This window comes from Vipera berus, assembly GCF_964194415.1.
Source record: "Vipera berus genome assembly, chromosome: 1".
Lineage (NCBI taxonomy): Eukaryota > Metazoa > Chordata > Lepidosauria > Squamata > Viperidae > Vipera > Vipera berus.
This window is the reverse complement of record NC_138202.1, coordinates 332,358,834-332,376,669: the sequence shown is the minus strand read 5'-3', so window position 1 is coordinate 332,376,669 and position 17,836 is coordinate 332,358,834. Positions and strand designations below refer to the sequence as shown.

Sequence of the window (17,836 nt, the reverse complement as noted above, 5' to 3'; positions counted from 1 at the left end):
GATTTAAAAAATTGCTTTTCTTTCCTGTTTATCCCATCTACTGTCCATTTGTTTTTGGTTTTTTTTCCTAAGAGAATGAATGGGATTTCTCAGAGAAAATCTGCCGGGGGGGGGGCGGGCGGGCGTAGTATATTCTTTGGTTCAAAAAGAACAAAATTCTGGTTTTCAAAAGGAGTTGCAAAAAGATTAGAAACATTAAAAAACAGGAGGAGAGATTACAAATATAGGCCTCCATTTTTTTTATCTTGGCGCTTTCAGAATGGGTGAATGTACTATGCCGGGTTATTATTATTATTATCATTCTATCATGTCCTTTTTTATTCTGTTGTGATTATTTTAAAACAGTATTGTGAAGTAATATATTATTTTAACCTGAGCAGGTAAAAATTGCCAGAGGGAAACAGTGGATCTGTTTCAACTATTACAATCAGTTATTTCTACTTGAAATAGTTTCAAATATTAACACGGTTTTTTTTCTTATTTCTCTTCAAATCTGCTTTGAAACTACATTAATAAAATGGTTGCACACCTTTGTGTAAATATTTCTAGAAAATGATGGGTGGAAATAATGCCTTTTGGTATAATTCTGGTATCTTTATACTACTTTGATTTTACTTTTAAAATTATTAATTGTTCTCTATTTACTTACAACAAAGAGATGACATTAGTGTTAAGAGTTCATATTTGCATTCCTTAGATCTATATTTTGAATTAATTGAATCCATTATCCAGTAGAAATCACTTTCAATTCCATTGATTTTGATGGGAAGATTAATAATACACATTAGGTAGGAAGTAGGTAAACCGTGTAACTTAAAACCTGATCATCCTTTGTTGGATTGTGACCATATTCCAGGAGTAGTAACTACTTTATAGATATGTATGAAAGGTGCAAATGCTGCCTAAATACAACTATTTTGTTTTATAGAGTAGTATTTTAGAAATGTTTTTTTCCAACTTCACTTGAGCAATTGCTTTATAGGCAGCCCCTGTGCTATTTAAGATTTGCTTGCTTATCATCAAATAATTTCACTGGAATATAACAATAGACATATTTTCTCAAGTCCATTAGTAATTGATATCAAGATGATTTTAAGGGAGTTGGGTTAGGTGATTTTTATTTCACTGGAAATAAATTAGAAACTGCAGGGGAGGGGACACTAGCTTTTTCTAGTTTTGTCCTAGATGTCTTTCAACAGTTTCCTTTCACACTTCTTTTGTTAATTTCACATTTTGATCTTTCTTTCTTTCTTTCTTTCTTTCTTTCTTTCTTTCTTTCTTTCTTTCTTTCTTTCTTTCTTTCTTTCTTTCTTTCTTTCTTTCTTTCTTTCTTCTCCCTCCCTCCCTCCCTCCCTCCCTGTATATGACAGAGTCTGATGAATATGGTTTTGCTTGCGGCATTGAAGAGTGGGATGGGACGGAAAAGGATGGGAGAGAGGGAGGAGGAGGCAATCTGAATTCACACTTAAAAATCCGTAGCTGAAATACAGCTCTGCCCCCATTTCACTTTTATAAAAAAGCGCCAAGCTTCTGGTGCATATCCTAGAGAAAACGTGTTCTTCAAAACAGATCCCTTTCCATGGAAAAACTAGTGACTCCTGAAGGTTGTGATCCTAGGCCTGCTTCCCAGAGAGTAAGACTCATTAAATGCAGCAGGGTCACCCTCAGTCTAGGCCTGCACAGGATAGCTCTACGAATGGAAAACAATTTTTGGGTGATTCTTTGTAGAATCAAGCAACCCTTGGTCTCCTCTGCAATCCTTGATGGAGAGCACCCCTTCCCACACACAAATGCTCCTGATAGTGAAAGAGTGTTCCCAACTTTAGTGCTTTGTTCTTTGCTGCGAAATAGCTTCACCTTCTAGGTAGTCTTGCCAGCTCAGGTTGGGTAATCTGTTCTGGTCTGCTGGGGTCTAGAAGACGATGGGGAATGGAAAGATTTGGGGAAGGATGACAATATGCACTGGTTTAATGTGATGTAACCTGGGGTCTCCAAAAGCATAGGTTTTAGTAGTTTAGTTGGAACGTGCATTGGTGCATGTAGAAGACTGGTAGCCCCTGAATCTCACTTTGGCTTCCGTTGTTTGGTAAGTAGGAATTTTGTCCAAATCTACAATGTATGTACACCTCAATCAGTTTCTTGATCATAGATCTTTTTTCAAAGCCACGAGTTTGTCTTATAAAAAGGAAGTAATGAACAGAAATGTAACTTCTGAGACTCTTTGGCACTGAATGGCCAAAGTCTGTCTGTACACATTTGATTTATAGGTCAAAAACATTTGAGTTTTTCTCTTGCACTTTCTCTCTCTTTGGTTTGATCTCAAAACCATATTATATACAGTATGGATTCGCACAAGACCACACTAAAGCAGGATTAAGCATTTTATGATGCAGTGTGTTGTCAGAACTCAGCTGTTGTTTTAGCATGGTTATATAAAACAGGCAATTATGTTAAGCAAATATTTGTTTTCGCATAGCATATATGTGAGCACACACATTCTGTTTTGTTAACCTGTATATTATATATTGTGTGAATGCAATCCATTTATTTGCTTTAAAGTAGTATTTTAAAAATGGTTAAACTGGCTAATAGCTGTTTGAAACTACCATGGTTTTATATAAAACTGTCACACACTAGAAAAATTAGAAAACAGATCACAAATAGACTTTTATGGCTAAGTGGCCTGGATGGATCAGGATGATGAGAATTGCACTTCGATACCTCCAGAGGACATACATTTTTTGGGGGGGGGAGCATAGGATTTAAGTTAAGAAAAGGCTTGAGATCTAATAGTTGTGTATTCACTAAAATTAGGGAGAATTTTTTAATATCCCTGTAAAAGCAGCTCTGATGGAAGGAAAGTGTTGCCATTTTTTGTCCTATTTAGAAAATTCCACTTGGTGACAGTGGTATGTGTGTGTGTCTGTGTATACACGTGCATGTGATGTATCTTTAAATGCATACCTACCCGATGCTTGCAAACAACACTCAATTCTTCATCATTTACTTAGAGTAGCCACAGATCATTAAGTGCTAGGCAACAGTGAAGTCAACCATCATGGCCATATAGATTATATATCAGGAATGTTCTTGCCAAAATGCTAAATGCTAAACTTTGGGGGATGTGCAACTAAATGTATATTCAGCAAAGCATATTTTTGTGTTTTGTTAAACTAGGCCAGCTGCAATTTATGTTGGGACATAAAAGTTTTCAAATAATTTATCAGGACAACTGGAAGGGCAAGCCTTGTTCTCCTCTGGAAATGAACAAGCTCACTTTGTTCCTGCATGAACAGAAGTAAGAACAGCCTTCTCCAACCTGATGCACTCTGGATATGAATATTGTTAACTGAATATTTTTTTTAGTAGAAGTCCCAACATATCTAGCAAGTTTCAGATTGGGAAAGGCCGTGTTGAAAGGTTGCATTTCCGTCTGTTTTTGCAGGTGCAAACATTTCTTCCTATTCTGATATGTTTAGCTGTTTATGAATTCCTTTGGTGAGAACTTGTCATTGATATGTGTGTCTGAAAATTAATGCTGCTATGTGAATCCAGATCGTGGTCAGTCTTAGTCCATTGGAACTTATATTTATGGTGTAAATTCCTCTTTTTTTGAATCTCTGAGATATTTTCAAATTTTGAACTAAAAACATTTTTGAAGAAGGAAGCACTACTGACGACCAATCATTTGTAGAATTTATTTTCATTATTCTGTCCTCCAGAAAGCATTGGGCTTCTGTGAATTTTTTTTATTCATGTAACCTAGGTTTTCTGGGAGTTGTAGTCCAACACATCTGGAAGGCACCAAACAGGGGGAAAAACACTAACAGTAGTATACACCTGACTTCACCATTACTCATCCCTATGCCCAACATTTTTCATTTTCCTGCATGAATAAGATGTTACTATCACTCCTGCCTTTTGATTTTCTCTCCCTCCCTCTCTGCTTAGCAGGTAGAAAAATTGACCTTAGCTTAGAAGCTAGTAAGGGATTGGAGCTGATTAACTGCATGATTGTGTCCCTGTAGTCACTAAGATCTCAGCTCCTTTAAAATTCCACTTCACATTTCCTGAATTCAAGTACAGATTTTGAATCTCCTAATGTGATTTGATCAAATAATAGCTTTGAGTTTAACTAAAACAAAAGGAGTAAGTTATCTGGAAAAGGATTGATTTCAGAAGAGGGGTTTGGTTAAGGTGTACAGTTAGCCTCAGTTCATTTAGTAAATTGTTCAAAGTTACAGTGACACTGAAAAAAGTGACTTATGACTGTTGCAGCTTGGCAGCTAACTCATATTTATGATGGTTGCAGCATCCCAGGGTCATGTGATCACCTTTTGTGACCTTCTGACAAGCAAAGTCAATGGGGAGGCCAGATTCACTTAACAACCGTGTTGCTAACTTAACAATTGCAGTGATTCATTTAACAGCTGGGGGAAAGGAAGGTTGTAAAATGGGGCAAAATTCGCTTAGCCAGTGTCTCATTTAACAACAGAAATTTTGGGTTCAATTGTTGTTGAAAGGAAGGACTACCTGTATCTATCTCTAACCTTGGTCTTCCCTGACCTGACTGAAAATACTTTTAATGGGGAGGTCTTTCTGCTTTCTGACTGCCTTTTCTCTTCTTCATTCTGTATACAATCTCATTTTATTTTTACCTCTGTTGTAGGTGTGAGCTGTGTGAAGAAGATTCTACCATCCCTGATGACTCAAATAAGTCAGGAAACATCTAAAGTGGAACATAGGCAGTTCTGTTAGGGATTTTCTGGATTGGAAAGCCACTCGCTGGATCTGAGTTGAAACTGTATGGTCCATCCTGCCCATACTTGTCTTCAAACCTGGATCTCTGGAGATAACTTGTCTGTGTGATTGGGTTGCAAATCAAGGCCCAGTCTGCACCTTCAGAGATGTACCAGAGCTTAGCCATGGCAGCCAACCATGGCCCACCAGCATATGAAGGGACCAGTAGTTTTATGCACACTGCAGCTGCTGCTTCTCCTGTCTACATACCCACCACAAGGGTCACTACCATGATTCCCAGCCTGCCTTACCTCCAAGGGAGTGGTTCGTCCCAGCAAGGCAGCCCAGTCTCCAGCCACTCCATTTGGACTCAGCCTGGAGCTGAGAGTGTTGCTTACAACCCTGGATCTTCTCATCCATCAGTATCCCCACGGTTCTCCTTTGCTACCAGCACCCCCATCCCAGCAACTACTTCCAGAGAAGCATCTGCTTATAACAGTTCTCTTAGTATCTCGGCCAATAGCAGAGACCAATATGCTCGGAGTTTCAGTGGGTCCTATTCCAGTCCATATCCAGCAAGTTATATGACCCCAGAAATGGGCACGAGCTGGACTTCATCTCCCTTTGATAGCCCCATGCTCCACAACCTTCAGAATCGGGGTACTCCAGGAGTTTCAAGGCATACCAACATAGGTAAGAATGAATCTTCTAAACTTTATCATGCCAAGAATGGTAATATTATTTTCAATCTGGGATGGATTGCATGACATTGATTAAATTTTAAAAGATAAAAAAAATACTGGGCTGCTCAACAGTTGCATAGATAATTATCAATAAAATGCATTTTTCACATTTTGTCAGTGAGGTAGTCTTTTGAGGATCCTTTTTTTTCAGAAATTTCGTGTGACAAGTCTTTTACTTCCTTCAGTGGAAATTAATTTAGCAGATCTCATAAACAAAAGAACTCAGGGAGATAGTATCTACAATTTCTTCATCAGCTTTAGGAGCCAGCAATATTGGTCCCAATAACATAAATATCAAATGTGTCTTTTAAAGCGAGGCAAGTCCAAGAATCAACAGTGCTGTGATGGAGCTGTATTTTAAAAAGTGCACCTAAGATTAATGTCAGGGAAATTCTGTAACTTCCAATTCCACATAGTTCTTGTTTTTACCCTATTTATAATTTACTGCACTGGTATGTGAACACTGGTATGTGAACTGCTTCCTATAAACTTTATTCCTTTGCAATTGCAGTTCTGTCACATTGGGACTGGGAGGAAGTCCTTATAAATACATTGGGAATTGTTTCTGGTTATGTCTTCTTGTCTCCATGATCTTCCTCCATCCTATAATTCTGAACTGAAAAAGATCTGCTATTTGTTTAGCTTAGGATACAAGCAACAAAAGAGTCGTAGCTTTGTTTATTACTTTGTATCATTTGATGCCAAAAGAGGGTGTTGTCTAACCTTTGAGGTCTTTGCTACATTAAGCAATTTTTAATCTACTATTAAAAATTGTATTGCATAAAAATCTTAACTTTAAAGCTTTAGTTGATGTGGATTAAACAATTAAGGCTCAAAGTAGTAATCTGTATAGCATGTTTTGTTAGCATTGCAAACGTTGCCAGTTGATTTGAGGAAGGCATATTCTTTGGGACAGTGTTTCTCAACCTTGCCAACTTCCAGATGTGTAGACTTCAAATCCCAGAATTCCCCAGCTAGCCAAGGTTGAGAAACACTGCTTTGGAAGATATGTAGAAGGGCACTGCCTTTTGTGAGCAAAATTATTCCTAGATCACCCACTGCCTGTTCAGGTGTAAATAGGTTAAAGTGCTTTATGTATATTTGCCCAGGAATCCCTTTAAAAAAATAAATTAGAAATTATTATACTCACACATTCAGTGATAAATTGGTAAGCTATGGACTGTTAGAAGCACAGCCATTCTAATCTCCCAGTCAGCCAGGCTCTGTGTGTTTCTTTATCTTTTTTTTTCACCATCTGTAATGTTGATACTCAATAGTATGTTTTTCTGCAGAAATTTATTCCATTGATGTTTTAAAAACTGAATAGGATGTGTATGAGAATCTTCTTAGAAGAAGCTGGCGACAGGTATAGATGTTCTAAGGAAAAATAAATTGAGGGTTTTGAGCAATCCATTACTTGGTATGATGTGCTTAGTATTTTGCAAGGGTGTGTGTGTATGTGTGTATATGTATATATATCACAAGATTTCACCTATATATAGGTAATACCTGTGAAATCTTGTTGTGATCTAATTTCAACACTCTTTAGTTACGAGATGAGATTTTACTTTGGTTTCAGTTCAGAGTGATCAAGGTTTTCTTGCTGATTAAACACAATTGTAGAACAGAGGGAGTAAATATAAACCTGAAATTTAAATTAGCCCATGGACAAGGACCAGGAAGGATATGCAAGTTACAACACAGGGTTTTCAAACTGTTCTGCAGAAAGAGTAAGGGAGAAAAGGATAGTTCACCCAGATACAACCATGGGTGGCCAAGGTATAGTGGAAAAGGTGGGGCTTCTCCTCTGACATTCAAAACACTCTCACAGTGTCACATCACACTCTGTGTGAGCCGGAGAGGCAGGCAGTGGCAGGGTGAAAATGATTGCCACAATTTTTCCCTCAGAAAATACCTCAGTCATGCCATCTTTTGGTGAATGCGTAGACTGCTTTCTGCAAAGTCGTCCTGTCCCAGCTCTGCTTCCTTCCCCCCTCCCCTGAGAAAGGTGAAATGGAAGTTTTGGGGTGAATCTGTATGATTGAGATAACTTCAGTAAATAAATATGTATATCTTGATTAGAATGAGCACAGGTTTGATTCATAAATTTGATTTTTTTTGATTACCGGTAATTTGATTAATAAGTTTCATTTTATTGCCCATTTTGTATCACTAGAAGTTTGCCCCTTGATTAGAATTTCGGGAAATTTATTTTTTAATTAACAGGATCCATAGCCTAAATAGTTTGAAAATCTGACAACACTACATAGTAAGTTTGTAGCATCTTTGTTGCATTTAATTAATATTAGTAGCTTGTTCACATTTTTGCTTTACTAGTGCAATACGGTTATTGTATAAAACACTGAAATCCTCCTGGACTTTCACTTTATAGATTTGCAATTTATTATCACTAAGGCCAAAAAATGAATCAATCGCCATACTTTTTCATCTCTCTCCCTCCTTCCCTCCCTCTCTCCCTCTCTTCTGATTCAAGTATTTAGTAATGTTTCTGCTCCTATTCATAGAGAAGGTGAGAGGGAAGTGAGGAGAAAGAAAAAGGAAGTTAGGATTCATTTGATTAGGTTACCGTCCTATAAGGTAGAATTTCCCAGCTTTTCAGATGTATTAGACTTTGAGTCCCATAATCCTCTTCCAACCCTGTGGGCAGCAGAATGAGAAAGGCTTCTAGAAATACTTTCTTGTGATGATGCCGTCAGTTTTCCTATTAGCTTCTTTTCTTTTGCTTTTCTTTTAAGAAGGTCAGGAGACAAGATAATTATTTATTTATTTATTTATTATTTGGATGGACTCGGGGCGGTGTACAGGGCAATTAAAACACTATATACAACACATAATATACAAAAATTAAAATAAATTAAACCAAGTAGCCCTAGACAATAAAACATGTTCTAAAATTTAAAATTTAAAATCTAAAATCCCAGTCCCTTTTTTAAAATCCTGCTTTTTCAAAACATTATAATAAACCTAAGAGGTCGGTTAGATTGAAACAGAAATGGCTAAGGGTGGTTCAAGGTTAACCACAGGTCCTCATCATAAGGTGGAAAGTTGAATCTTAGTTTCTTGAAATTGGCCTGTTATTCTGACCAGTAGATCACACTGGAATTTGATGTGAGTTCAGTTCAGCCATCCTTTGATGGATAGTTTTATGTACCTCCAAATCAATTTGCCTCAGAGATTTTTTTTCCCCCATACAGGCCCTCCTTTGGAAATTGGAACAAAATGATTATTGATTGGAGGCAATAATTCTAAAGGGTGGAGAGGAGTGAAAAATTCAGCTCTCATTTTCCTTGAGATTCTTTTCATCTTTACATAAGTCTGTTTTTACATGAATAAACAAATTGCATTAAACTTCTGTTACACTTACCTTATTTTTTAAAACAATTTGATTCATTTAATTAAATTAGTTTTCCTAAATATTTTTATTTTATTTTTCACCAGGAGCAGGAATTAGAATGATTTATAGAATAGGTCAATATAAAATCATACTTTTGAAATAAATACAGAAACAATCTGGCAGCTTAGTAAAACTCAGTATAAAGAAGCATGGATTGTCAGCAATTAAACCATACTGGAAGTTGCTTAAATCTACATGCTGGCATGCCTTCAGGGGCAAGACAAGATAATGTTGATAGGTGCCAAATGGACATCACAGTTGGCCTCTAAGGTGAACCCTTTGAAACTACACATGCTGTAAATTGGGAAGAGGGGGGGAGGTCAGGGCTAGGTTTTCTTTGAATCTTCTCTCTCAATTAACTTTTTAGATAGTGGATTGGAGAACTTTACAGTTGTCTCCGAGTGAGACTAAACTACAATTTCAGCTTTCGGTCAGGCCAGTGGTCTTTTAGAGATCAGAGCAGCACAATATTAGGTAGTGGGGAACATAAACATTGGGGGGGGTGTATAATTTGTTCATTTCCTAGTTAAGAAGCATCTGGCTGGTTATCCCAGTTGGTTTAGATAGGCCTTTGATTTGATCTAATATGCTGTTCTTTATGTTCAGCAATTCTTGCCCAAAGCTGCTGAAAGTGTTGGACTTAGATGAGTAGAAATCAAGGACTGCATTTAACACAATGAAATTAAGTTCTGATGAGATTTGAGTTCAGAAACAACTGCAATAGGAAGAATACTACAATTATAGGCTAAGTTGGAAAGTGAAAAAAACAGTCTCAGAAGAGAAAACATTTCTATACTGCTACCAAGTAAGCTACATAACTGTGTCCACAAAATTACCAGGAATTGAACTTAATTTGAAGGAGATTTTATTCCTTCTCACCTTACTACTGGTGTTCCTTGGTCTGTGTCTAAACAGTGGGCAATATCTGTGACTTTGTACTTTGCTGTGTGATGTAGTAGGTCAAATTTTCCATTCACACCCAGCACAGGGACCTCTATGCCAGCAAATTGTCTTTTTTTGTGCCTGGGGCACTATGTTGGTCTTCAAATGAGGCTGAGCTTTGCAAAAGTTACACACGTGTGTTTGTTTTTGCAAACTGAGAAGAATAGGGACATTTCTGTGGAAAAGCCTTCCTTTCTTCTTCACTTACACATATTTAAATGAAACACCAGGAGCCCCTGGGCAGCCAGGCAGAGGTGTAAATAAGATCACAGGCTTTTCTTCAGTAAGGATTTAAGGGGAAGAGAAGAAAGATTAGGGGTTTGGTTTGTTTGTTTTTTATGGGAAGATTTAAATGGAATTTTATTTAGATAGGATTGATACTATTTTACAATTCTATGAATTATTTGCATTTTAAGAGACTTTTATCAGTGATATTGAGAACTTCATTCTGGATAGAATTTGGTCTCTGTCGTCATTGAAGGCTGCATTATTAGGTCAGATTAAATTTGAGATTATCTTTATCAGATTTTTTTAAAATACAGAATGAACCAGAATGTTAAGCTTTAGTTTCTACTAGCACCACAATCTAAATCAGACCTGGGCATTTTAGGGTCTGTGGGTCACTTCCAACCCTTTGTCTGTCTCTGTCCAGCTTGATGATGGAAGGGAAGGGGCAGTCGTGGTGGTGGGGTGCGGTGGCAGTCTTCCACAGCAGCCCCAATTTCTCATGTGGAAAATTAATTGCCCACCCTGATCTAAATCCTGCTGAATGACTGTGGAGGACTTGGTCCATCTCACATAATCCCTTGATACTGGACCAATGCCTACATGACCTTGGACATCACTGTTCTCAGGTAGTAAGTACTCTGTTTACATGAATGGCTCTGACATCAGACCCCTGTGTACATTATCAAAAGAAAAAAAACAAAAACAAAAAAGGTTAAAAAAAATCTTAACATGAATAGTATTCAATAAGGAATTGAATTTGTTTCATGGTGTTATCCTTTGTTTTGGAGATCTAATTATTAATCCCAGATGGCTTGTGAGTCATGCAGTGACTAAAGGATGCATTTGGTATCTGCTAGAGGTGCTGCCTTATTTTATTCCTCTTTTCCTGGCATTCCAAAGTAGGGTAAAACAGGCCCAGTTCAGATCATGTACAGGTAGTCCTCAACTTACAACCACAGTTGAGCCCAAAATTTATATTACTAAGAGAGAAATTAGTTAAGAGAATTTTGCCCCATTCTATGGCCATTCTTGTCACATTGGTTAAGTGAATCACTGAAATTGTTAAATTAGTAACATGGTTATTAAATGAATCTGGTTTCTCCATTGACTTTGATTGGCAGAAGGTCCCAAAAGGTGATTGCATGATCCCTGAACAGTGCAACCATCATAAATGTGAGTCAGTTGTCAAGCAGCCGAATGTAAATCATGTGACCATGGGGATGCTGAAATGGTCATAAGTGTGAAAAACTGGTCATAACTCACTTTTTCAGTGCCGTTGTAACTTTGAACATTCACTAAGTTTCAAGTTTCAAGTTTTATTTAATTTGTATACCGCCCTTCTCCTTGGTAGGGACTCAGGGCGGTTCACAGGGCATATATAAAAAAGACAATACAAAAATTAAAAAAGATTAAACCCATGCCCAGTTAAAAACAGTAATACAAATCTAAAACGACAAATTAAAACCCATAATCCCCCGTCAGGCCAGACCAGCCATTTCAAATAGGTGGGTCTTCAGGCCACGACGGAAAGTTCGGAGGTCTGATGCCGTCCGGAGCTCCACCGGCAGTTGGTTCCATAATACCGGAGCGCCCACAGAGAAGGCCCTCCCCCTGGGGGCCACCAGTCGGCATTCCTTGACTGGCGGCACCCTGAGGAGGCCCTCTCTGTGGGAACGCACAGGGCGGAGGGGAGTTGATGCCGGCACTAAGTGTGTTGTAATTCGAGGACTATCTGCATATAGCATACTTTAGATTACGGGTGTCAAATTCGATCGCGTCACGTGAGTTATTGTGACATATCATGATGTTCTTTGCCTTTGCGGAGCCGGGATGGGCGTGGCCTACATGTGACATGTCCAGCCTGTGGGCCACCAATTTGATACCCCTGCTTTAGATCAATGTATGAATTTAGTTCCACAAAAACATATAGAAGTGTGTCTTACAAAAACATGTGGTTCTTTTGATTTGGATTTTACATTTTTTAAATGTAAATATTAAATATTTAATATATATTTAATATATATTGTAAACTTCTCAGAGTTGTTTAGGAGTTGGGCAATCCATAAAACAGGCAAATAAATACAATACAGCCAATACATTAATTGTCCCATATACAATATCCCTCAGAGATTCCTGCTCTTTATACTGTTCTGTATCCATATATCCTCAGCACTAAATGCCCAGTTCTATTTTTGCTGGTTTGCAAACAAGTGGTTTTCCATATTACTTATGGTTGGAAATTGTTTCTTTTAGGAATGTTCAGCCTTGCAAATAATGTAAACAAAGCTCAATTGCTTTCTGTTGCAAATGTTTCCTCCCCCACTTTTCTTTGCAGTTGCCCAATTTTTTTAAACCTAATATGTGAAAGCAAAACTGCACTAGAAGCAAACAATACAAAGCAAATCAAGGAGAATACAAGACTGGTCCTATTGGAACATTCCATATAGTTGGAATTTGGCAGTGATTTTTCAAAATCCTTGTTCTTTTAAAAAGGACAGTAATTTATATATCTGAATCAGTAGTGATCTTTTTAAACACAAGTTATATTCACTGAGCAGCATCAGTCTTCAGAATTATATTTGTGCATGAAGGACATATTTTTTTCTTACCTTGTAAAATATATAGTTTCAAATTTGGCAGTAAATAGACCCTCCGCTTTTCCAAATATTGTCAAACAATAGATTTTGAATGTCTTTTGGTTTGTGTGTGTATATTGCCAATTTTGCTTCAATGCTCTTTTTAATAACTGATGTATCAATTGTTTTCTTATATTGTTAACATGTGTCAGTGTGTAGTGTGTGTGTTTTGACTGCATTTAAGCAACTACAAATAATGGCCTAATTAGCTAAATAGTTCCTTAATTCTGTGCATCTGCCGAAGGAAAGGGTATAATTTAATATTGCATTAGATTCATGCAGTGTAAATGAAAAGAAATTATATTTTAGCATTTTTAACTGTAGTAGCAATGACTGCAGGAGTGAATAAAACAAAGATTTTTAATGTGAGAACAGTACCAGAGTGTTGGTATTTTAAGTACATGAAAAGCTTGGACTGTATAATGTGCAAATTGCTACCTGTCTACATATCACTGGGAAAAATGTGCTTTTTCAAATGTTATGATTTCCAAATTAAGAATTACCTCAGAACAGGGTAACATTTTTTTCCAGGTGAAGGACATGCTTTCCAAAAAGTAATAGCTACAGTGAAGATAAGTTATATTCACTGATTTAAAAGATATTTTATTGAACAGTATATATTTTTTAAAACATCTTGGACTTGTGGTGACTCCAGGTAGATTAGAATCACAAAAACAATCACAGTTTGTAGTTTCATTCTCCTTGAACTGCTATAAGCATCGCTATATTTTTCAGTTCCTAAGGCCTTCTACAACTGAGTCTCAAGATATTGCATGGAGCATGTCAACAGAGAAGACAGGAAGAATGAGAGACTGTAGCAGCTATGCTGAATGAAAGATGCCAAGCACTTCTCCAAAGATTTCAGAAAGTCCAGTGCAGGAAATATGTGGATAAAATGCTTTCATTTAACATTTTCCCCCCCAAAAAAATTGTCTTAAGGCACTATGATGAAAATATAAATTAGTTTGCCAGTTCAACAGACAAATTTTGTAGCTACATATAAAAGGGCCTTGGTGCCTGATTGCAAATGTATAGAAAGGTTGGAAGACTTCCTCTATGCATGGAAGCTCTTTCTATACATATAAGATTAGTTATCCCAAAGGAAAATTTCCCCCTCTACCATAAACCCAACTCTTATCTGTAATGTAATGATGTGATTAGCTTTTTCTTTTTCCTCCCTGACTCTTTTTCTTTTTTGCATTTTTCCTTTTAATCAATATGCCCCAGTCTGGTGCTGTTTGGATATGTTGGACTATACTCCTATCATCCTCCAGCAGCATGATTATTTGGGAGATATAATCTAACACTTTTTAAAAAACTTCATATTGGGAGTGTCCATGGAGACTCTCAGTCATCCACGTCATGGTTGTCCCAGAGGGGCACTTTCAAACAACTGGACTTAGTTTGTCTTTGAAAACATTTTGTTTCTCATCCCAGAAGCTTCTTCACTTCTGACTGAATTGGGAGGAGGGTTGGAAGATTGGGAGGAGGGAGTTGGTTTAGATTGGGGGCTTTTTTTCATTGTATTGGAAGAGCAACAGCGTATATATAATGTTGAAAAATCTAACACCCAACATGTTGGCTAACTAATTTATTTACTTCTAATCTGCACTTTCTGTTTTGCTGATTTATTATTTTTCAAAAGACTGCTTTTATTTTCTAATTCATAACTTATTTCATTTTTAGAATGTAAGTAGCATGTCATATCTTCTGACTCATGTATCCTTCAGAACTCCATGGAATAAATTGATCCAATAGCATACCTAGAATCACTGTATTAGATGCCTAGATCATTAGATGCCCAGAATTATTGTAAGACTATGAGATGAAGGACTTTAAGAAACCAATTATATGTTGATAACATCTTAAATGAGTTACATTGATATGTATATAGAATGGTATGGAGGGTTATTCAAATACCCTGACCTTCTGGTAGGTGACTAAAGTTTGGAACAACTTGACTTCAGAAGTCAAGATCCTGAGCACTTGTGCCTTTCAAGGAAGATCATTAATCTGAGTCTGTTAGACAAGAGCAGTGTCTCAGAACAAAGAAGGAATTGCTGTAAATGTCTGTCTGGTTCAGGCACTCTTCTGCAGCACCAGAGCTGAGTTTAGTCACTTTAGTTTTCTGACCCATCTTTCCTGGAAATTTCAAGGTGCCTATATAGAGTTTCTTAATTCAGTTTTATTCTGGCAATGAGAAGTTTGTGAGATAGCTTGACTTGTCTGATAAATTATCCAGGCAGACTCTCTAAATCTTCCTGTTCCTTCTCCAATACACTCCTAATACTAACTGGCTTTTAGAAATGTTCAAGAGCTTTGTAGTTACCCTCTTTTCATTCACTCATTTTCTGTTGCTCTTCAAGGCACACACATACTCTCCAGATTAACAACATAGTTTAAAACTTAAGCTAAAAACGAGTTATAAATACAAGCATATACAACATACTCATTCCCAAGCAGTAACCTTACAGAGATAACATTAACAAAGAAGTCCACGTGTTTTGTGGGAGTTAATATTATATTAATATTTTACAGGGGAAAATCTCCTTTGAGTTGAGAGTGTTTCCTTATGAATCAACCACTTGGGGACAATACCAAGTAGTTTGCCATTGCTTTCTTCAGATGCTGTTGTTTTATCCTCTTATAATCACAGGTATACTGAGGTACTATGGCATAAAAAGTCACCAAGTGTAGCTTGTAAGTTCCATGTTACCAAAGCAATTTAAGTGGGAGAAATCAGAAAGCTAGACAAGAGGTGACCTTCCCCTCAGGGCTTGAATGTGTGTGTTTGTGTGTAACCATATTTTTGCTGTTTGTTAAGCAGAGTCTCCCCACTGCATTTCCCTGCATGTTTCTGCTCCTTTTACACCGTTGGTGAACTCCTAGCCATTCTATAAGCAGCAGGGGAGCAGTGGCTCCTGTAGCTTGTATTTCCATGGATTGTGACATTTATATGGATGGCTTCAGCCCTTTGCCATAAACCAGAAGACAATGGGAGGGATTTTGACACTGTGTTAATAGCAGGGTTTGATTCTTCCAGCGTTAATGAACAGTTGAACCTTAAGCTTTATGGAACCAAGGATGGACGTTTGAGATCAAGGTGCCAGCCAGATTTAATACTCAGGTGCCAACTGTTCTGAGTCCTGCTTCATTAGCATCCTTTCGCCTAGGAGCCTTAAAAGTAAACTGCTAATGAGTACACAGTATAAGTCTTCATCTGTAAAAAGAGAGAATGTTGGGACATCTATTCTTCCTTTTGTTGTATAAGTTATTTGAGTAAATGGCCGTCAGTTATATTTATAGTGACTTTTCAGTTTCAAGGGTTAAACCTTGACACTGAAATTAGATTTGGGAGGGGATAAATTCTACTGAGCTATAGCTCAAACTAAACTTTGGAAATTGGCAACAGGAAACTAGACCTGATGGGTGAACCCATGCTGTGACCCAGTATACACTTCTTGATAAAAAAAATGGGAGGGGGTTATCAGGTCAAATGAGCCGGTGCTCACTGCTGCTCATGGCAAAAATGTGCATCTGTCTTAGGAGAACAGTGGAAAAGATTCTTCACCCACCTTGATATACGACTATAGAGTTCCTCAATGTAAGAATGTTAACTGTGGAAATCTTGTCATTTCGTGCATGGAGATACTTTAGTCTATACGTGGATGTAGGCACGCAGCAAATTCTGTGTCCCAAATAGGCAGATAGTAGAGACATTTGCTGGCTGTGTGACAATGGAATTGAATGGTGGAGAATAGGAATAACTTGTGTGTTCCTACATTCCCCTGCATTTTTTTGACACTTGAAAAATGATCATGTTAACCATCCTATTTTTAGTCATGATTGCTGAATGTAATGTTATTGTTCAGGGATAATATGTTTTTGAGTAGGAGAAGCTTGAGAGGTGGCTCTCCCTTCATGCCTTTTTTTGTGATCTTCTTGGAATGTTTTGATAGATCCTGCCCAGATCCAGCAGGGCTTTTTTTCTGTTCTTCAAGAAAGCAGACTCTGACTTGCAAATGGAAAGTCTTAATCTCAGTAGTTAAAGGGAGCTTCAGAATTTACAACTAGTCAAGGAGAGAAGCAACCTAGAACTAAGGAGAAACTTCCTGACAGTTAGAACAATTAACCAGTGGAACAACCTGCCTCCAGAAGTGGTGAATGCTCCAACACTGGAAGTTTTTAAGAAGAGAGTGGACAGCCATTTGCCTGAATTGGTATAAGGTTTCCTGCCTGAGCAGGGGGTTGGATTAGATGACCTCCAAGGTCCCTTCCAACTTATTATTATTACTATACTATCTCCCAGTTAAGGAGCTTTTGCTACTCTTTCCCCAGCTTTTTTCATTTCTCCAACTTCTACTCCCCAACCCCTTATTGAAAGATCTGCCTTTTCCATACTTTCTTTTTAGAAATTGCTTTTAAATGTTTTAAAACAGCATTCTAATTGAAGTGGGTGTGGGAGCCTTTGAAATTAATGTACATGTACAAAGGTACATTAACAGAATGAGCCATTTCAGGGAACGTTATCAAAGAATTTAAAGAATATAAAGAATATGAAGGGAGGAGTAAATTAGAACTTCCAGTACTTAAATTGAATGCTATCAACTATGCGCAGGCCAAGAGTCTCTTACTTGTTTGCATTCCACTACCATCGAGTTAGGCATGGTTCAATTGGGAGCAGTGACTTTTACCTCCCTTAATCCATTCTTTCTTCATATTGCTATTGTCTCCTATTGGGGTTTTGTGCTTGGTCTATAAAATCTGGGCTGCAAAAATCTGACCAGGTAGCAAAGAGATGGAGCTCCTGAACTGTGCTTTCATCCAGTGCTTGTCAGGATTTTTAAAGGCCAGATAGCATAGCCCTATCGAATAACTAACACCTATCTAGCACCTAGAAACCAGGAGACCTTGAATTTTAACTCTACCTTAGGCACAAAGCCCTAAATGACTTCGGACCAGTCATTTTCTCTCAGGCCTAAGAAGGAGGCAATGGCAAACCTCTTCTGAAAAATCTTCCCAGGAAAACTGCAGCAACTTTTCCAGGCAGTTTCTGAGAATCAGACACAATTGAAGGGGGGGGACCCCTAATGCTACCTACCGAAGCAAGTTTTTTCAAAGCTCAGTGGTAA

At 37.6% G+C, this 17,836-nt stretch overlaps 1 protein-coding gene across 1 annotated transcript in view; it reads left to right on the top strand.

Moving 5' to 3' along the window:
- Window positions 1-4,907: 4,907 nt before the first annotated feature.
- GATA4 (GATA binding protein 4) overlaps window positions 4,908-17,836 on the top strand; it is a gene marked incomplete at both ends in the record, with an annotated part of 42,938 nt that continues 30,009 nt past the window's right edge. The window contains one exon of the mRNA XM_081314871.1: window positions 4,908-5,433. Coding sequence (XP_081170997.1) covers window positions 4,908-5,433 — 526 coding nt within the window. The remainder of the gene's footprint in view (window positions 5,434-17,836) is intronic.